The sequence below is a fragment of the Podarcis liolepis genome (genome assembly GCF_965112155.1).
Source record: "Podarcis liolepis genome assembly, chromosome: 5".
NCBI classification, from domain to species: domain Eukaryota; kingdom Metazoa; phylum Chordata; class Lepidosauria; order Squamata; family Lacertidae; genus Podarcis; species Podarcis liolepis.
The window spans coordinates 45,897,524-45,919,503 of record NC_139556.1 but is presented as its reverse complement, the minus strand read 5'-3'; the positions used below and the strand labels follow the sequence as shown (position 1 = coordinate 45,919,503).

The 21,980-nt window shown below is 43.1% G+C and overlaps 1 protein-coding gene across 1 annotated transcript; it reads left to right on the top strand.

Moving 5' to 3' along the window:
* Positions 1–13,530: 13,530 nt before the first annotated feature.
* Positions 13,531–21,626, top strand: NPS (neuropeptide S). Its single transcript, XM_083506248.1, has 3 exons — positions 13,531–13,633; positions 13,757–13,838; positions 20,550–21,626. The coding sequence occupies exons 1-3, from the start codon at positions 13,626–13,628 to the stop codon at positions 20,727–20,729; spliced, it is 270 nt and encodes an 89-aa protein (XP_083362374.1). The 5' UTR covers positions 13,531–13,625; the 3' UTR covers positions 20,730–21,626.
* Positions 21,627–21,980: the final 354 nt, after the last annotated feature.

The following is a 21,980-nucleotide window of genomic DNA, read 5'->3' as shown; positions in this document are numbered from 1 at the left end:
GGACAACAGCCACACATCATCATTTCTCAAGTGTCATGTGAATTAATTTAGTCTGATGGCTTGGGCCAGCATGTACAAGGCCTTCTAAAATTAGTATAGCCGATAAAATATGTAATGTTAGAAACAGCAGATTTGCCACCCTTGCAGTGGTCAGCCAGATATCGATGGGAAGCCCACAAGCAATACCTGAGTGCAGCAACTCTCTCCCAAAAATTGGGAATCACAAATATAAGCTCCCCCCTTTAAATAAATTCACATCACCCCCAAAGTCACTGAATAATCCCCCACATTTTGTGGGTGGGTGTGGGTGGGTATTCAGCCAAGCACCACCTATACGGTAATCACTCGGTTTAATAGAGAAATATGGTTGTGTCTTGCAGGTACGATTCTTTCCAAATCTAGACACCTGATTGGAAGATTCTTTTGTATTAAAGTTGCCATCGCCCCTTGACATAAAGAAGAGGTGTGCCAGTAGTACTAATGATGTTTGACTGTAAAAAACAAAAAAAACAAAAACAAAAAAAAGCAGAGCACTTCTATCAACCATAATATGCTCCCCATTATAACGATTTCAGGTTCAGGTGTAGTTTTATAGGCATCTTAGTTCTGCTGTGACCCTTCAAGTAGCAGAATGAGTAGATTTTCTGGGACATTTGTTTCCATCCTTGTTTCCATCTTTAGACTTTAATCTGGTATCTCCAACATGAAAAATAAGATTTACAAGCGATTTCATCCTAGAGAGTTGTGGGGAAAATGAGTGTAGAGCATAGGATGGATAATTAAGAGCAAACAAATGATTTGTCCAATAACACCTTTATCTTTGTCGACAAAATGCTTCTGAGCGGATTATGAAGTTCTTATCTATGTTTGTTTCTGAAATGACTGTGACATTTTATATTGGCTCTGTCCTATTTATATTATATTATCTTGCATACAGAAGCCGTGTAATGATGTTTCACTCTTCTGACTAGCAGCCTGGTCTAAAGATGTGCTACATAGCAGTTTGAAAGCACATCAAAGTGCAAGTAGATAAATATGTACCACTCTGGCGGGAAGGTAAACGGCGTTTCCGTGTGCTGCTCTGGTTCACCAGAAGCGGCTTAGTCATGCTGGCCATATGACCCGGAAGCTGTACACTGGCTCCCTCGGCCAGTAAAGTGAGATGAGCGCCGCAACCCCAGAGTCGGCCACGACTGGACCTAATGGTCAGGGGTCCCTTTACTTTACATCAGCGCAGAAGTGCCGAGCATGTGGCATTTCAATCAGTGCACCAGTGCAACATCACAAAATGTAATATACATGCATTGTAGTAAATGTTACATTTTGGCATCATCTAAATACTCTCAAGCTTTACATCAGCATTAAGGAGAATAGAAATGATAACAAAGAATAAGAACAAAGTTATATAACAGATAGTGGGTGAAGGGGCCCTTATTAAATAAGTGGCACTAATATGTGAAAACAGCAGAGTAAGGAGCATAGGAAGTGGCCTTACACAGAGTTAGACTATTGGTCCATCTAAGCTCAGTAATGTCTGCATGAGTGGTAGGCAGACCTTTCAGGGGCTGGCTTCTCAGATCTACTTTGTTTTTACTTAGACCTCAAATTTACCAGTCAAATTTATCAGAGGTAAGAAATAAATAAAGAGAGAGAGATTTACCAGAGGTAAGAGAGAGAGAGAGAGAGAGAGAGGGAGGGAGGGAGAGAAGCTCCAAATAAAGTGCAGACCAGGCAGAGGGCCTTCTCGGTAGTGGCGCCTGCCCTGTGGAACGCAGTCCCATCAGATGTCAAGGAAATAAACAACTATCTGACTTTTAGAAGACATCTGAAAGCAGCCCTTTTTAGGGAAGTTTTTAATGTTTGAAGTTTTAATCCACTTCTGTTATTTTTATTCTGTTGAAAGCCGCCCAGAGTGGCTGGGGAAACCCATCCACATGGGCGTGGTAGAAATTATTATTATTATTATTATTATTATTATTATTATTATTATTATTATTTCTGAGCTTTCAGTAGTAGAGCTGAGCTAACAATCCTTTCAGACTGAAGCCTAGTGCTGGTTAACTCACTTCATTTTCAGCAGCCTAATTTAGGCAGGGGAAGTGTTAGAAGTGCTGCAGCTGCTGCAGCAAGGATCATTCAGTTTGCATCTTAAGGGGTTAATTCTGCCAACTTGCTGAACCTGGGAAATTCCACTGAGCCGCAGCTCTCTCTCTCGTAGTCATTATTTGCTGAAAGATGTACACATCATACAACAAGATAGCATTCCATCACCTTTGACAAGTGTAAAGGAGAAAGGAAAAATCTTGGTATCATCCCTTGGTATATGATATTCTTGGCTGAGCCTTTTCATTGGATGAGGCTCTGTGGCTTATATTCAGACAAAAGGCATGTCAGGCTGGGCACTGAATTGTACGACAGCAACATTAGCTTTATTCTACACGAGGACCTTTATGCTAGCAATGATAGTCATCAAATAATGATCTGGTGCTGACATTTCTAGCTGTAGTAAAGCTCCTGGCTGTCACTCATCAATTTAACAAAGGGTAGCATCTGATAAGTGATGACTGGAAATGTGTAGGCTTTGTGTTACCTGCTTTCACTCTCTCCTTCCTCACGCACCGGTTTTTGGTGTTCCGTCTCCCGCTTGAAATCCGTGTGCCAAGGCCGATGAAGGATTTGATTTCCACATTTTCAGCAGAAATATATATTTTAAATGCCTTCCCTCTGCTCGCCGGGAAACTTTCCTTGATATTAAGTGGGCATTTGAAACTCCTCAGAGGCATTCTGAACCTTTCATGCTTGCTGCACCCTTTCCATCTCTTTGGGGAAAAATAGCTCCAGGTGCTTTTGCGCTGACTTGGGTAGGGGGTCTCTAAGCGGCAGCGTTGGCTAGCAGTTGGCCTGCTGTGTTAAGTGAGAGGCTGAAAGGATCCATGCAGACTGAAAGGGATGCTGCTGTTGACATTCTCAAGACTCGAGGGAGCTTTTCCATTTCTTTATCACCCTCCTTCGCAAATTGGAGAATCTGCCAAACTATTTCATTGTGCCTCCGAAGAGACAAAGGGACACATTAACCAAATGTTTCAGCAGTATCTGAGCCCTTGCAGGGGCAGGGCCATATTAGCTACAGGAGGCCTGAAGCTAAGTAAATGGGCAGAAGTGACATTTGCAGCTCAGACAGGCAGCCAAATCCACAACCACACAGGCCATTCTACTGAGTGAAAAAGCAGGATGTAGTTGTGCTGAAACCAATAGTCCAGGGGGTCAACAAACTTTTTCAGCAGGGGGCTAGTCCACTGTCCCTCAGACCTTGTGCGGGGCCGGACTATATTTTGAAGGGGGGGGGGGGAGAACGAATTCCTATGCCGCACAAATAACCCAAAGATGCATTTTAAATAAAAGCACACATTCTACTCATGTAAAAACATGCTGATTCCTGGACCGTCCACGGGCCGGATTTAGAAGGCGATTGGGCTGGATCAGGCCCCCAGGCCTTAGTTTGCCTACCCATGCAATAGCCTGAGAAACATATTGTTGCACACCACCCCCAAACCCCAAGCAGTGTGAGATTCCATGGGTTTCAGGTGTTTACCCAGGGTTTGTGTTTACTTTGGAATGAGGGACAGCAGAGACTGTGGTATCTTTATGATATATGGTTTATTTACACATATATGCAAGCTGAGCCTACAATGGAGGGGTTCACAGCATTAACACCCAGGAGGGCCTTGCTTGTCCCATATCCACAGCCTCGGATTCAAGCAAAATCAAACATATATGATATATATGTGCAAACAAACCGTATATCATAAAGACATCATAGTCTCCGCTGTGCCTTATTTCCAAAACCCTGGGTAAGCGCCTGGAACCTCTGGAATCTTGCATGGCTCAAAGGTTTGGGGTGGGGGGGATGCAATAAAATAGAGCAGTGGTTCCCAAACTTTTTTGGACTATTGTTAGAGACTTCAGAATACAGACCAGATCTGAAAGCTTTGTATGCACTCTAGTTCTGTATACTAACTTGGATAACCTAAGGGATCTCTGGAGCGATCCCCTTCATCGATCCCAAATCTGAATCTGAGTCTGAAACTCTTCTCTAAATAACTACTCAGCCTCAAAAGATACTCCTTGTTGCCCTGTCCCAACTAGGGCCCCTATGTTTCTTCCCAGTTCAATGCTGTGTCCAGTCCAGTTCACACAGAGTGTTTAAGCGTTCTGGCGTCATCACAACGCCATAGTCTCCGCTGAATCCTTTCTTGAAATTGTTCAGCATGCACTTTAGGGGAGTTATTAGACCTTTTGAGCCACTCCCTCCCATATTTAATATGGCCCTTGTGCAGCGTCCCCAAACACCAAACACACACACATGTAGTTCCCAATTTTCCTCGCCCAGTCGAGCTTGCGCTGCTGGGAACCGGAGTACTTATTGGTTCTACCCCAGGGGAATACCCTGGGGTTACACACACACACGCACCAAGTGCCTCTTTCACTGGACGCTGTACCACACACACTAGCCTCCCGGTTCCCCCCTTTTTTTCCTTTCTGCCTTCCTTTAAATCCTTAAGCGTGGGTGACTATCAGGGGCCAATCCTTCCCTTACTGCCACCAAACACGCTTGGGCATGTGATCAGGATGCCCCTTCCCCTTTTTAATTACAAGGGGGTCTCTGTCTTCCTCTGTCCCCAGGGCCCTTTTCCATGTACTCACCAGCCGGCTGGACTCTGGCCTGTCCTGTCAACCTCGGTCCTTCAATCCGTTGCCTTCTCTTCCAGGATCCAGCAGAAGGGTCAAATTGGCTTCGCCCTCCTCCGAAGAAAAGCCTCGGTGGCGCCAGGAGTAAGCGGCCTATTGGCTCTTCCCCTGTGTCCTGCCTAGAAAAGGACAAGGGAGCTGCCTTCTGGTCTTTTGAGGACTTAAGGTCCCTATCCGAGTCACGCAAGCACCAGAAATGTTAGAGACTTCAGAATACAGACCAGAATGGAAAAATCCAGGCAGCAATATTTCTTTAAAACAAAAGTTTTATTCAATTTGGTCTTTGTCAGACAAAAAGCAAAAAGGGGTGCATTCAGGACGAAATGAGAGAGAATGCCCCCGAACACCAGGGGCAAACAGTTTATATCCCCTCAGGCAAAACAATGGTTCAACCCTTGACCCAGCCCTCAAACATTCCCCTTTATGCATATTCATTGAAGCTCAACCCCCCCCACCTGTTTTTGTGGTTCCAACAGGTTGCTCGGCTTAGAACCTTGTGGTGGGCTAGACATCCTGGGCAAACGAACAGTTTCTCAGAACAGCTCCAAAATCCCCTGACCGCATCCTCCTGCAAACTCGCTGTGTTGCAAAAATATTGTTTTGCAAGCAGGGGCAAGCAGGGGAGAGAGATAAATGTCTTTTTTTTAGCTTTTAGTTTGCTCTCTAAGATGGCTTTCAGCTTATCTCCAGCCTGGCTCTCCAAAGTGGACCCAGGTGGACCCCTGGTCCTCACTCCTTCACTATGCCCCCTCCCTTGATTCCATAAACTCTTCCTCATTCCTCCTTCCTTAGTCTGCAATAAAACATCCTTAAGAATAGCAGTTTGCACAAGCTACCAAGGAAGATAATAACACAATAAAATTCAAAACAGTAACAATTAATTGCACATTTATTCAAAATCCACTTAAAACTATTTAGTTTAATTGATTCAACAAAGTCTTTTCAAAGTCTGATATTCATTTACACCTCCATTGCCGCCCTTTACCTGCTTGCCTCTTAACACCCCCCTAGGTAACCCCACCCTGCTCCAGGTGGCAGTGTTACTGATGCTAGACTAATTTCCCACTGGGTTGAGACTTTCATTTTCAGTATAAGTCTGTTTGGAGCCAAGGAGTTACTCAACATTTGCCTTGGAACAGATGGGGACAGGATGTAATCCAGCATGTAGCAATGCTTGCTTTCGTAATAAGCTTTACTTTGAACGTATTTACCCAAGTTGTTATTTAGGCCTTCTCCAGCACAGTTTTAATAGATGCTTTTTATTGCTTTTTTTGTTGTAGTTCAATCCGGTTTAGCTGAAGTACTTGGATTTAAGTTGATTCAGCACCCATGCCTTCAGTAGGAACAGGATTGGCTTCAACCCTGGCATTTTGGCTTAACTAGTCTGTAGATTCGGCTGTACTGGGATCTCATTTTGCTTCCTTCTGCCAGTATGACAGCAGTTTTTTCTGCCACTGCTTGAAATATTGATTTTCATGGTTGTGCTATGCCGAATTTTCTTGTCATTGTATGGGTACTCATCTTTGCTGTTCCATTCAAAACTGTTTGCCATCATTTCACAGATGACCGATGGGACATCTATTCCCGCCTGACCCTAAATTAAGTTTCAGCATTGACAGGTGCCTTCAACTGGAGGCTGATATCTCCTTCCAAGGTGGCAGTTCTCTTAGTAATCCATATGAGAAGCTTCACCAAGTCTAATTTATATTGACACGCAGGCGGGGAGGGGAGGGGGGTTGGAGAACCAAGCAGATATGCTAATCGCTTTTCTCTGTGGCTCTCAGATTTGTTGTGTGCCTCTTGCTGCCTGTGTTCTCTTCCATATTAAAATCATACTTTATTATATCAGATAAAAGTGTACCTGCATTTTTGGAATTCCAAAAATAAACAAATAATAAAAATGCACCCAAACCCCAGATCATATTTTGCTTCTGTGGTGTTCAAATCAGGCAAGCAAGATGTTCTGCCTTTGCTGTCAATTGTTGACAATGCAACATTATTATTATTTTGCTGCAAATTGTTGAAATGTCTGACTATAGGCAACACCACTGTCTTGCAACCTCCTGTGCATGAGGATATATTTATACCTTAGATATGATAAAACTCCCAAAGGGCTAGTTTTAAAAAACACCATGGGGAGACTGAACACCACCGATACATGTTGAGATCATCCTCTCCCAACCTGGTGCTAGCAGAGTACATGGTCACACCCACAAACAAATGCACCATCAAGCCTCCAAACAGCTCAGACAAGCAACCAGCCTTCATCCAAAAGACACAAGCTCACTGTTCTTAGTCTCTTCCACCAATCTCACGCCCCTGTTTACAAGTCCTGGTCACAAGCACTTAGTCACAAGCTCCTAGAGACTGCAATCAGCTAAGTGGAACTGCTGATCTTCATGTTCCTCAGATGAGGGACTGCTGGCCATTGGCCATAGCCATTGGAATGCTGTTTAGAAACTACACAAGAATGGGCCTTTCCAGCTATAGCACCAGCCTCTGTAACGGCTTATAAGACTAGGTTTGGGAAGCTCTATATGCATTGGGTGCTTCAAACATCTGTTGAAAACCTATTTGTTTGTTTGTTGTTGTTGTTTAGTCGTTTAGTCGTGTCCGACTCTTCGTGACCCCATGGACCAGAGCACGCCAGGCACTCCTGTTTTCCACTGCCTCCCGCAGTTTGGTCAAACTCATGCTGGTAGCTTCGAGAACACTATCCAACCATCTCATCTTCTGTTGTCCCCTTCTCCTTGTGCCCTCCATCTTTCCCAACATCAGGGTCTTTTCCAGGGAGTCTTCTCTTCTCATGAGGTGGCCAAAGTATTGGAGCATCAGCTTCAGAATCTGTCCTTCCAGTGAGCACTCAGGGCTGATTTCTTTCAGAATGGATAGGTTTGATCTTCTTGCAGTCCATGGGACTCTCAAGAGTCTCCTCCAGCACCATATGCATTGGGTGCTTCAAACATCTGTTGAAAACCTATTTGTTTAGGCAAGACTTTTCTGACGTTGAGGAAGCTTATCCTGCTGGTGGCGTTGCATTAAACCATTTTTTTTTTTATCATTGACAGACTAAAAGGGGTTATACTGTACTCACTGGGGATGATTCATAATAAATAGGCTATTACTATTGTAATGGATATTGTACTAACAGCTGCAGTGCTAGGGCAGAAATGAATTTTCTCTTGTCCTTGGGTATTACCAGATTATATTTTATTTTTTGAATTTCACACCATGAAATATGTAGCTGACTCCTTTCTCTTAGGCTGCGTACACACCATACATGTAAGGCACCCCCCAGAGAATTGTGGGAACTGTAGTTTAAATGTCTAATTTGCACACAACCTAAGTACAGTGGTACCTCAGGTTATAAACACTTCAGGTTACAAACACTTTGGGTTACAAACTCTGCCAACCCGGAAGTAGTACCTTGAGTTGCAAACTTTGCCCCAGGATGAGAACGGAAATCGTGCGCCAGTGGCACGGCGGCAGTGGAAGGCCCCATTAGCAAAAGCGCACCTTAGATTAAGAACAGTTTCAGGTTAAGAATGGACCTCCGGAACAAATTAAGTTCATAACCCGAGGTACCACTGTAAAGTGGTTCTAAATTACAGCAGCAGTTTTAATCCTGTGCTTTTTAACCTGGAAGTACAGCCCATCCAATTTTGTTAGGCTTACTTCTGAGTAAGCATGCACAGGATTGAACTGCAAGAGTCTTATCCATCTGAACAGTCCCAAGACAAAAATATATATATGCAATTGAATATATGCGTTTTTAATACTTTGCTTCTTACGAGCATTGACAAGTAACTTCAGTCATGCAAACTGTCAGGAGAATATTTGACTATTTACATATTCAGCAAATCAAGCCTTGTTCAGAGAGTAAATCCTGTCATTTGAAGCCTCGGCAGGTACACTACGTTCAGCCCTAAGAGATAAGCGGATTAACTGGATGGTTCTGGTACAGTGAAAAGTTGTATAGGTTTGAGCCTTCTTTAATAAAGTTTAGCCTTGGTTTTAATTGTATCTGCGTTTACTGAGCTCCATTTTCATGCAAATTAAGGTTGATATCCTCTTCATGAACTCAGCTCTAGCAAGGACTTGAGGGATCAAACAGCAGGAAAATGTCACAGACTCATTGTGTGCACTTCACAGTGGGTTCCATTCCCCATTTCCGAGGGCATCTGTGAATCCCTTACATACCATGATCCATGTCCTCCAAAAGTCCTGAGCAAGGGCCTGTAGATTTATGATACAGATAGCGCAATCCTCCTGACACAGCTCACTGCTGGCCAGCTGTCAAAAATCTGCTGGCACTGCAGCTATTCAGAAACTGTTCTTGATAGGTCATGCACAAACACTTATCCAATTGGTTCCAGCTTGCAACACTGAGTCAGTACTCTGGTCTGAACAAGCAGGGGACCACATGACACGTTCCTCCTTTTCTTCTCTCCACACTTTCCTTTGCCACCCTATTCTCTCTTAATAGATGAACACAGGGGTAGAGGTCCTCAGTCCCAGGGTCTGAATGCAGCCTTTCTGGGTCCTGTCTGTGGCCCACAGAACTTTTCCCATTCCACACCCTGCTATGTGCTATGAATGTTTTTGCCTGGCTGAGACATGTCCTTGGACTCTAATAGTGCCTCTCGCTTGTCTGGATAGAGGATAAAGAGGTGTGTGTGTGTGTGTGTGTGTGTGTGTGTGTGTGTGTGTGTGTGCCTACTGTGCACAGGTATTCATTATTCCACCCACTTTAGCCTCTGATGCCACCCACTACTGACGTTTGGCCCTCCTGAAGGTTGTCAAGAAAGAAATATGTCCATGTGGCCTTCGGTCTCAAAAGGTTTCCCCACCTTTGAGCTAACTGCAGTACCATTGGCCATTTCAAGCCTTCTTTCTAATTTTAAGCACTTATGCATAGTGGCGGAGCTTCGTGCTCCGGCACTGGGGGGCAGACAGCAGGTGGGGCGGGGCTGGCGCGCGTCCTGGGGGTGTGGTGCGCTACCCATAGGGGCATGGCATGTGTCCTGGGGGCATGGTGCACCGCCCATAGGGGCATGGCACCCAGCACGGGTGGGGGGGCAGCTGTGATGGCACCCCGCCGGGATTGCGCTGCCGGGGGCGGTGCGCTCCTCCCGTGCACCTTTTCCTCCACCAGTGCTGCTTATGCATCACCCTTCCCCATGTCAGATTTCAGAGCAGTGCATGCTTCAGTCAACAATGTTTTCTGTGTGTACCTGCTACCACACTGATCTTCCACAAGTGAGTTGTGCCTTGACTTAAGTTTGATGCATCAGCAAGACCACCTTTTTCTGTTTTGTTTATTGTGGTTAGAAGTTTTTAAAGAGAAGAAAGTTGGAGGAAGGGAAGTGTTGTTGCACTTACAGGTTTCCCATAGGTAGTGTTTGGCCACTCTGAGGACAGGATACTGGACTAGACGGGCCAATTGCCTGATCCATATTTATGTTATTAAATAGTCCATCACATTATCTGCCCCTGCCCCCCATTTCTGTATCTGACTCTATTTCATCTCTTATTGTTATTCTCTCACGGGGCAGAACCCGTTGTTGACTTATGCTTTTCCTTTCCATTCCCAATGCAAAGTCACTCTAGATCCTAGTTCTTTTCATTCCTGCAATGAAAAAATAACAAAACATGGGAACAAAAAGCTTCCATGGCTATGAACTGTGTGTAGAGCTCTTAAAATGTAATCCAAGACACTCAAATACAAACCTTAGAACTATGGATGGAGGGGGATTTTTGTTGTTGTTTTAACATTATCAGCACTGAAGTCTCAAGGACAATCTATTACTGTGACACCTGTATTTTCTAAAGTTCTAATAGTCACACTAAAAAAAAGGCTTTGTCAATGTTTCTTTTATCCCTTACATTTCCTCTAAACCAATTTACTCTCATCTTTTAAAATACATGTTGTTGCTTCCTCCCTACCCATTCTGTGCATCCATTTAAGCTTTACTTATTTTATTAGACCTTATTCATGGACAAATAAACAGATGGTGCTTGAAACATTATCGAGGAGACATTCTTAACCCATCAGCTAGTAAAAGCTAGAAGACGTTCCACTGAAGTGGTTTAAGCTAATTGTCTCCTAAAGATATCTGTTTTTAATTGCTGGTCACAAAATTAACACCTAGCTAGCACTCTGAATCTAACAGCCAGTTTAAAAGCAAAGGAAAGAGGTAATAGAAAGTGACCTTAGCTACATGTTGCGAAATCCTCCATTGCTCCAGCACTGTATTCTGTATCAGCATCCAGTTGCAGCTGATTGGAGTTGTAGTCCAAGCTGTCTGGAAAGAACCTGTTTGGGAGAAAGGCTGCTCAGTATTCTAGGGGGTGAAGAGTCCAGAAGTTCTGCAACTCTGAGTCCCATCAGCTGCAGTCAGCATGGCTAATGGTGAGGGGTGAGGTGAGTTGGAATATAGCAACATCTGATTGGTTGCAAGTTCCCCATTCCTGATATATACTAATAATAGCAAAATCACTCCCCATTTATCTATCTTTATCAGCAGGACTGGGTTAACTTTTTCAAAGGTACAAAATATATTTGCTGGTGGAAAACACAGTCATGTAGGTGGGGAGGAGACATGATGAGGACTGAGCATGCCCAGTGAGCTCAGATTCCAAAATATTGCAAAGGAAGAAAACTAGGGAAAGGGCAAAAGGAATGCTGTACTCCTTGAGGAGTGCATGGCTGGCAGGAAACCAAAATAGGAGCACATCAAAGTGCAGTCCCACTTGTATAACAGGAAAAAACCCCACTAGATTTATTTTGATATTAAAGAATGGCGTTCTTGACATTTGCTTTCCAACAACTTCAGTATTTATTGAAATGTCTGTCTGCAACTTAGTCATTGAAGGATCACCTGGAGTCTGGTTTGTAAATAGCCCTTTAAATTTGGCATATGCAGCGCAGGAGTAAGTAGGGCAGGTGTGGGCACAACGATCAGTCCTAGACTGCTGACTAGTGCTGCTGACATTGCTTGCAATAGAAATTGGCTGCACTTGGGGGTTGCTTACTAGGAACACCATAATGCCGCTGATTCCTGCAGGGGTTGAATTTGGCACCAAATGCAAGGCTCACTTGCTAAGGAATAACCAGGACAATCCTGATTTTTCCTTTCAAGTCATGTGCCCCACACTTCGCAACACCTGTGATGTTGGGGTGGTGCAGGTGGGCATAATCTGGGGGAAATGGCCCCATGGTCCAACTGAGAACCTCTGCTGGGTACCATAGGCTGGAGGTTACCCACTTCTAGTATAGAGTGAACATGTGGGCTGCACTTTTGTCCTACCCCACAAAGTTTCTTTATTTATCAGTGAAGTGATACCGCTGTGTGAGAAGAAGCCCCATGAGCTCCTGCTTGCATGGAGGGGTTCCCAGCAATTGGCTCACCCACATAATAAGCTATCCCAAGTCTGTAGAGTTTCTAGTCATGAGCAAGAGCTTGCCTGTTTGGCTTGCTTCTGAATTTGTCCACAGCCAGAGCACATATAACCTTTGCTCTACTAAAAAACAAACAAACTGATGTGGGTCATCTCACCACACAGCGACATTTGTCTTCCGACATTTGGTTGGAATTGCTGAGTATCTCAGTATAAATATTGCATTGGCCTTCACTGTGCCAAGTTGGCATAAAGACAAGCTTGCTTACTAGTTTTCTGGAATTTGTCAATCGATTTGTTTGGCTTCAGGCCATCACAAGGTGCAAACTGGAAAATGAGCCACCACTGGCAAGTTGCAGTTCTGATTCTCACTCTGTGATAATGGAAATCCCAGCAAGATACAGAAACAACAGAGAAAGACAATTTGAGAAACAGAAGGAGAAGCTTCGTTCTAACCAAGAGCTGGCCGAATGCGCGTGATTAGCAGAAGCGAGGGCAGAGCTTTATAGTAGGAACATGGCAGATTGTTTAACCTTTGGTGAACCAATCCCTTCTTTTCAAGGGCTCTGTGTCCTTTGTGTGACTATGTGTGTAACAGCAAATTCTGTGCCAATGAAGCCAAGCATCAGAATGCCTCTCCCTCCCTTGACTCGTTTGACGCTGCAACCTGTGAGCATCTTCTGTGGCCAGGCCAGGGTGAAGAAAGAAATAGGGTTGGGGTGTGTGTGCACACATGTGGCAAGGCTGGGAGAGGCCCCTGGGATGAACCTGGAATCTTTTCGTGGGTGCTCTGTCACTGAGCTACATGCTTCCATCCACATCTGTTAGAGTGCCATTACTGTAGGATTACCTCAGATTGGTCCATGACACACCTGCTAAGCTGACCATCTAAGATCTGACCAAATTTAGTCCCATTCCTATTAAAATTGTGCACTAGGGAAGTAGGCAAAGTGCTGTGCAAATATCATGTACAAATTTTAAAAATACAAATCAACCCTGGAATAAAAATTATTTAAAATATTATTGCTTAATAAATTGGTGTAGGGATTCTCTCCCCCCTTTTTTTCCACTCCCAAGCCTTATATACAACAGGTAGAGCTAATTTAGCATAAAGTGTACACCTTTATAAAACAGTGTAGACATTGGACAATTTGTCCCACAGAGACAAAGGCCAGGTGTGAATGATTTTAAATGCCTCGTTAAAATGCCATGCTTTTAATGGCAATGTTGTCAGTTTAGTCACTTGGTATCTCCATGCTGGGAATGAAGCTGCCTCCTTGCATCTCCCCACTCCCATTTAACAAGAATAAAGGCCAACCGGTGACCAATTAGTCAGACTTAAATGCGATTTGGTGACATTTTTGCTCCTGAACCTTTGGTATAAAATGGTTGTTTAGGAGTAAGATAAGGGGAGTGCTTATACAGCTGTGGATTTCTACTTGCAGCTGAAAGTTTCATAAAATAGAATAGAAGAAATGATCAGGTAAATATATCAGATATATGTTTGGGGAAAATTATAGCATCGTGTATAAAATGCCATTTGTCTTCTGAACGGGTGTTAAACTAATACGTGGTGGTTTTTCCATTTTGGGTGTTTTTTATCCAGTCTCCTCAGGCTAAATGTTCTATTAATTCTCTGGATCTCGGCAATGCAGATGTGGAGGTGTTACCCTCTTGTCCCTTCTACGGTAAGCAATAAACCTTACTTAGCTAGAGATATACTATGTAATTAATTTTTAAAATATCATATAAAACTCCTTTAAGCACCAACATTATTAAACATACTCAACTTAATTCTGTCAAATGTCCTTTATGGAAGTCTAGCTATGGCATTACATAGGACTTGTTCTGTTAAGCATTTTTGTGCATCTACAAAAGCTGTAACAACCTTCCACTTATTGATTTCCATGAATCCAGACTTTAGTCACTTTACGTGAGGGATGCTGTTCCAGTGATTGAAGCGTGAAACTGAGAATTAATGTGTTCGATGCTATAAACTTGATTTAGTATGGCTTCTCCACCCCCCCCCGCCCAATCACTTTTCTCCAATATATCTATCTAGCAGTGCAATCTGACTTATATTTATTTATTAAGTAGTAAGTCTCCTTGGATTCCATGGGACTTTCCCCCAGATCAGTGTGTGTAGGACCTGTATAGGATTGCACTACTTATATCTTTATTAACTGAAAACACTGATTCTGTGATGGAGACCTGTTATAGATTTGAAGAGAACAGAATGGTTTTAATGTTTAGGTGGGGTGGGGGTGCGGGTGGGGGGTCACATTTTAACAAATGAGCACAGTACTAATATTTTCCGAAAGTTAAGGCTTTATCCAACAGCAGAAAGACTCTACTTGGTTAAGAAGAGAGAGTGCTAAACCAATTATTTCTCAAAGCTTAAGATGCACAGGTGCAAAACTCATTTAGCAGATATTTGAATAATAATGCAAAACATCCCACTCATGATTCCTGGGAACTAGTTTACCTCACACAGAACTACAATGTGCAGCACCTTTAGCATACTTCCCCCCCCCCCCCAGCATCTAAGGATTCTTGGCGGGTGTGTGTGTGTGCTTTGAATGTGCTTCAAATGTGTTGTTTGTACATTCAAAACTAACAGTACAATCTCAGTGTTAGACAAAATATTGTTGGAGGGTGGGGAAATCACTTCCATCCACGTGGGCAACAGCTCCATTATTTGTAATAATAGAAACATTTATTATTATTTTTTGTTATTCCACACCTGAGCCTTTAAAAAATATCTCCTTAAAACACCACAACATTCCTATAGGAAACTAAAGATGATATTTCAGCACTTGCTTAATTCTGGGAATTCGTTCTCAAAAGCTTCACTGGGATTATTTATGACTTTGGGGAAACGGTGTATTTAATATTGCACGCTGTGTCGTGCAATTTATATTTTATATTCTCCACAACTCTCTGAAGGAACAGACAGAGACTTTCCTGGGGTTGTGAAGGGATCTGAATCGGGGTTCCCATACTAAATTGACTGCATTAAAAGGTTCCCAACCCTGGAAGGAAAGTCTTAGACTGACAGAAGAACTCCTTCAGAAAAGGCTCTGTCTGTCAGATGAAGGGTATGGTTGGATACAAGCCATTGTATCCATCCCCCTACAACTGAGAGCCTTTATGCTGGTGCCGATTTTCTAGTATAAATCACCGCCACTCAGCTGCTATTAGCTGAGCACAAGAAAACATAAATGCAGTTGGATTGGACCTATGGTGAACAGCAGCTCTGGGAAATGGGTTGTATTGGGGAATTAGGCTGGCAAAGCAATTTGGGTCTTTACTCCCATCAAAACTGCCCCTTTAACATCTGCTTTGGAAAAGAACGAAGACATTAGTAGATCCAGGCACATTGCACCACACCATGTGTAGTTTTGCCAGGGCTCCAACGAGACTCAATTTCAAGTAAAGGTGTTGATACCTTCTAGTCACATTGCTTTTGAAGGGGATATGTGTGAGCATCTCCTTCCATACTATGGTCACATCCACACCATACTGCTAAAACTTTTCCTACACTAATTTAACACTTATGACAACTTCCAGCAAAGAGTCCTGGGAACTGCAGTTTGTTAACAGAGCTGGCAATTGTAGCTCTGTGAGGGCTTTCCTATCAGCTCTCAGCATCCTTAACAAACTACAGTTTCCATGATTCTTTGGGGAAAGTCATGGCTGTTAAAGTGGTACAAAAGTGATTTCAACATAATTGCAACTTGCCATGTATTTTTTAAAGCATGACTAGGGGTGGGGTGGGGTGGGATACGCAGGCCTTGCTCCCATCCCAAAACATGGCAGCAGATGCTCTGACTTGTATGTAAGGGGGAGATTTTTATTAAAGCAGGAGAATGGTACAGACTTGGCAACAGGAAAAGAGTAAATACAGCCCACAAGGCAGAACAACCTGATCTAGAAGAAAGGGCTATGATTCACGGGTCCAGGATCAGTGACAAACTTTTAAGCCAAGGTGACTCTCTATTCCAGTGGAAATGTCTAGCCTGCAAGTGGGCACTACGTCTAGGTTGATGGGACTCCACTTGCCTTGTCCTGGGAGAAGGCACCAGACCCACTTTCCCCTCCGAATCATGTTTGGCTACCCCAGGTAGCAACTCATTTCCCTTCCCATAATCTGACAGTGCTCTCTTCCCCAAAGGGTTTCCAGGAGACCCACAAGGTAGGCGTCACCACAGGAGTCATGAGGAACATCTGCAGCCAAAAGGGCTTTCTTTTGTTGTAGTCACTGGCATCCTCAAGATCCATAAGTGAATAAATGGAATGAAACAGATTGTGTGGATTTGCAATACCTGCCGGGCAGGAGGGAACAGCATCACAGCCAGCTGTAGAGTAAGACCATGAGCAACTGCATTCATTAGCACCAGAGGGTCCCCTTGTGCCCAATCCTCACGTACAAGACACAGTTTATCTCCAAACATACCGTGCGCTGAAAGATCCTGCTGCTCCTAGGTTTCTTTGGACCAGAGCCAAATGACAAGTGAGATAAATTAATTTTCTGTGAATCAAAAGAAATTACCACTGAAAAAGCAGATATATTGTCCAGGATGATCATCGATGCTTTGTAATACTCAATTAGATTGTAGTTTTATTACAGTAATTAAGTCCCGTGTTTCTGTATATCCCACAGCTGTAAAAATATCTTGTAGAATTCTTTATTCTCCACTTTTTTTCTTCTAGCTATGTGTAATATTGTCAGGAAGCCACCACCTGCGGGAATTTGGTCACTCCTTTTACACTGGGTCGTATGTAATCTGACTGAAGCTTCCTCCACTAGACTTTACCATAGTGTTACAGTGCTGCTTCCAGTACCTTCTCCTTCCAAGTTGTAGCATGCCTCTGAAAGATGGCTTAGGAGGAAGGAAGACCCACCATACCTTAGTGGTCCAGCACATACTTTGCTTGCAAAAGATCCCAGGTTCAAGTCCTAGCATCTCCAGGAAGACATGATGTTAAATGTGCATTTAAAATGGCTATATATATATGCAAATAGCACCCGTGGAGCAGGGATCTGATCATTAGCAGCATCTCAGCAGGTATGGGGAAGGAATGTAACCATTTCCTCCCCAGCTCCAATCCTGAGGAAACTTCATCCTCTGAAGTTGCTATTTGCATAAGGAGGAAACGCCCCATTGCCACCAATGCAAATACACATTTAATCTCGCAACTAGTTTGGTCTTGAAACTGTGCAGTGTCATCGCCAGTCAGTAAAGCAGCAAACACTGGCCAGGATGGACAAATGGTCCAGGGTCGTAACTCCACCTAACTTGGGAGTTTTCATTTCAGTGCCCAGTGAACTTCTTCCTGTTCAGACAAGTAATATACACTGTATATAGGTGGGTATCGCAGAGCTTGAGTCTAGAGCATGTAACTAGAAAAGTTAGCTTTATCGTTAAAACAAATGAAGACAAGCTTTTGAGGAAATGAAATGAGTAAAAATGCTTCTAAATGATATAATCCATCTCTGCATCGATGGTGGTTTTTACAGAGCCAGCACTAAAACATTAATTGCAAGGTAAAATTGGATCCAACTTGGGACAGATAGGGTGTTCTTCATCACACACACCCCTTTTATGGAATTACAAGGGCCATTTCTGGATTTATAGACAACCTGAGAATCAAAATGGATGTAAAAGTGCAATCCTATACATTCAAAAATAAGACTAAATGAATTCAAAGGGACTTAGCTACCAAACTTAACTCCCAACTGGGGGGGGGGGCAGTGGTGGAACCCTGCTACATCCAAAGTCCTTCTGCTCAAACTGGCCAGGGCAGATGATGAACACAGCCCCCCCCCCCATTTTTCTGCTGTACCAACTCTAGTCAGTACATCAGAAGCCAGAGGTAGTCTGTTAACAGCCAATTCTGCCAGGAGGGAGAGCAGGGGGGCTCTATCATGTAGCCTGGCCAAAAAAAAGGTTGTACAAAACATCTGGCACATCCTAACCCTCCACCTTCAGCAGGTGGGAGTTACGATTGCTCTGTGCTTATATTTATAGAGCTGTAAACGAAAAGTAGTTTCATATTACAATTATGTAATCACCTTATAATTAATAAAATGCATTGTCTGTATAAGTGGGACCCATTAGTCTGCCCCTTGTATTGAATTTCAATTAAATATCAATAAGCTTCTGTTTCTGTGCAATAATTATGAGGTTTGCTGTTGGGGGTTTGTTTCTTTTTTGGCCAGGATATTGATTAGTGGTCATCCATTTTTAATAGCATTCTTAATGGATCTCATTGTGAGAATATGAATCATTAAATGCATTCATTGTTTCATTACGCACACACCATATGCATTGTCTATTTGCCTTTAAAATATATTATAAAATATAATATGCGGGTGGCGCTGTGGGTAAAACCTCAGTGCCTAGGACTTGCCGATCGTATGGTCGGCGGTTCGAATCCCCGCGGCGGGGTGAGCTCCTGTCGTTCGGTCCCAGCTCCTGCCCACCTAGCAGTTCAAAAGCACTCGTTAGTGCAAGTAGATAAATAGGGACCGCTTACTAGCAGGAAGGTAAACGGCATTTCCGTGTGCGGCTCTGGCTCGCCAGAACAGCTTCGTCACGCTGGCCACATGACCCGGAAGTGTCTCCGGACAGCGCTGGCCTCCGGCCTCTTAAGTGAGATGGGCGCACAACCCTAGAGTCTGACACGACTGGCCCGTACGGGCTGGGGTACCTTTACCTTTACTAAAATATTCCAAACCCTGTGTGGTTATTGTTACACCTCTGGAAATTCAAGAGCTTTTGTATTAAGCATGTTGTAAGTGTTGGGTATTTCTGGAAAGCGAGGAAAGCCCACAGATGGTTTGGCCAGTATCCCTTGAGATTTTTAGCTCTATGATTAGAAACCTCCAGGATTTGGGGGATCCCAGGACCTCACTGGGGGTACAACTTAATTTTTAACCCATGAGTCCAAAACTCGATCTACCTAGTCCAGCCCCAGCCTGGAGGTGCAGGCAGCTCATGCTTCTCAGCTAAAATGAAGTCATCAGGCCGGGCTGAGGCACTCAGCATCCTTAGCCAGCTGCAGGACCCCACTGCCTCAGCCCACTGATGATGCCAGCCTACCTCCTTTAGATGATTTTACTAGTCCTGTCCTTTGGGTAGCACTGGGTGACTAAACCCAGAATCCACTTAAATTTCCAGCTTTGCCTGCAACACAGTGTTGCTCTGGGACATCGTAGGAAATTTAAATAGTGGCGAAACAGAAAATGGCAAGGTCTGCTGGTCAGAGTATTTAAATTTCCTCCCCACAAACAGCTTGGCACTTTGCCAAGCTGTGTTGCTTTGGGGCTCATTGAATCTCCCATCAGTACCTGTCGCTGGCAGCTGCATTGCCACAAATCTCCCATGTCCTACCTTGCCATGAGAGCCACTGTTTCCGTTTTCCACATGCTGGTTTTGAGGAGGGGCCAGATTGCGCAAACTATGTGATAGGGCAAGGACTCAAGCATGGGGCCAACAGTCTATCAAGTCAGGCCCTATCCACTGGTCCTATGGCTTGGAAGGGCCACTTACCAGCCTCACCTGACCATGACACCATTCACTGGCTATGGTGTGGACAGCAGTGTCGCTTTTGAATGGAAGCTTAGCCGCCATTCACAAGTGCTGCCACGCATTCATTGCTGAAGCATGTCTGAGGGCCTGATCAGCTAAGGCAAATAGCATCTTAACCCTCACAGTTGTGGTGGAGGAAGCATATGGCTGCCTTTAAAGGGAGAAGACCCAGGTTCCAAGCCCTGGTCAGCAATTTCACAGAGCACAAGAAGTTGCAATTTGTCGGCCTACCTGAGTTCAAAGGGTGCTAGTAAGGATTACATGTCAAAAGGGTGTTATTGTGTGTCTCCCTGAGCCCTTAAGACAAGGTTGGGGAAAGATAATACCTCAAAGCCTCATTAAAAAGCATCAGCTGTGCACTCTGAAGCTTTGACTATATAAAGGTATTTTTTTCCTGTCAGCACGTACGGTTAGATGATTAGTCACGCACACAAAAATCAGCGACAGGAAAAGTAGCCCTATCTTAAAAGAAAACCAGAACAATAGAACATCATTAATGATACAGTAAAATGGCTTGCTTCTGAGCACAGTCTACAATACTAACAATTCTTCCAGGTAAGCTGTGCTTTCATATCCATGGACCTTATGAAAACCTGACATTCTATACCCTTAATCTACAGCTAATACAAATTCATCCATGTCTTTTTAAGCCTAAATGAGTTTGTGTGTATACGTACGTATGTGCCCCTGTCACAAGCATATAAATCCATAACATGGCTTTTCCTTATCTGCTATTTTTTTTAAAAAAACAGACAAGCAAACCAAAATCTTCAGAGCAATAATCCTTTTTCTTTGAATTGCCAGCTGTCTGGGAACTCTGATTACTGTCTCCTCCTGCTCAATAGTTGCCTAGCCAAGGTGGATGGGTCCGAAGAACTAGCATTGTTAAAGCCTTTTCTGGAGAAGTCTTATATTAAGAGGTCCTTTCGGAATGGGGTTGGCTCAGGAATTAAAAAAAATTCCTATCAAAGAGCCAAGTCATAAGCAAGTGCTGGACGAAATACCTACAAATCAGAATGTATAAAGTTAAACTGAATGTGCTTTAAAATTGTTTGTACTGCATTTTTAGATGAGAAATGGAGCCAACAGAGACAAATGTATCAGCGTGTTCATAATGTAAACAGATGTTTATTTGAAATGGTACAAGCCAAGTGAAGCAAATGTGATTGTTCAAAGGCATTTCTTTAAAAAAATAAAAAATAACAGCATACATTTTTGTGTTGATATAAAAAGTGTTTTTGGTTTCATTCCACCTGTTAACAGATGTCTTAACACAAATATGGGCCTTGTGTTTTGTTATGAACCATTTGGAACCTGTTGTGAAGAAACCAATTTAATAATCTGAATGTGCTCATCTCTAGTACACAGAAGCGCTGTTTTGTAATTTTGCTGACACAATGCTCATTTACATGAAACCATTTTAGTACAATCTCATTCATAGAAAGCACTGGGTATTTGGATAAATGGAAGTTGCATGGAACAGAAAGCCAAATTCAATCTGCAGGGGTGTCAGGAAACTAAGCGTTCCTCAATACAGGTTCTACAAGAAAGTGTTTTGAACTATATTTTGGACAAGTTAAGTTTTTAGTCCCAGTATTGACGCCAGTGAAAGTAGATTAATGTGCATGACATATCCTTCCCCTAATCATTATATAGATTATCCTCTATGTACAGAATCATATATTCAGATGAGCCAACTATCAACTAATGGGTGTGCTATAACAGAAACTAGTCTAGTTTCCTCTTTATGTCTATGCGTTTATTCCTCTGCTGTACAAAAATAGACCTGGTTAGCTGTGCAGTCTCAAAACATTGTAGATTTTGTCAACAAGAAAAGGTCATCTGCTGAGTTACATTATTTGTGTGACTTTTACCTTGTGGCCATTTCCTCAGAGAAGTGATGTAAGAATTTCTGCATGCTGGCATAAAGATGTTATGAAGGCATTCGATTAGCTGCATTCTGAAAGCAAAGCAAACATATTAATCACTGTATGAGGTAAATTCAAAACTTCCATTTAAGCTTTTCAACAGTAATAATTACATTTGTAAAAGCAGATGTAAAATCTGAATAATAAATTTGAGTTGTCTTAAGTGCATAAAAAGAAACAGCATCATCTATCATTGTTTTCATATGAATAAAAACTGTGTACAAGCTGAAGGGTGGACATTTTTTGTGGCACAAATTGTCAACAAGAGTTGGAGATTTCTGATTTATCTGAAGCCACTTGGGAGGAG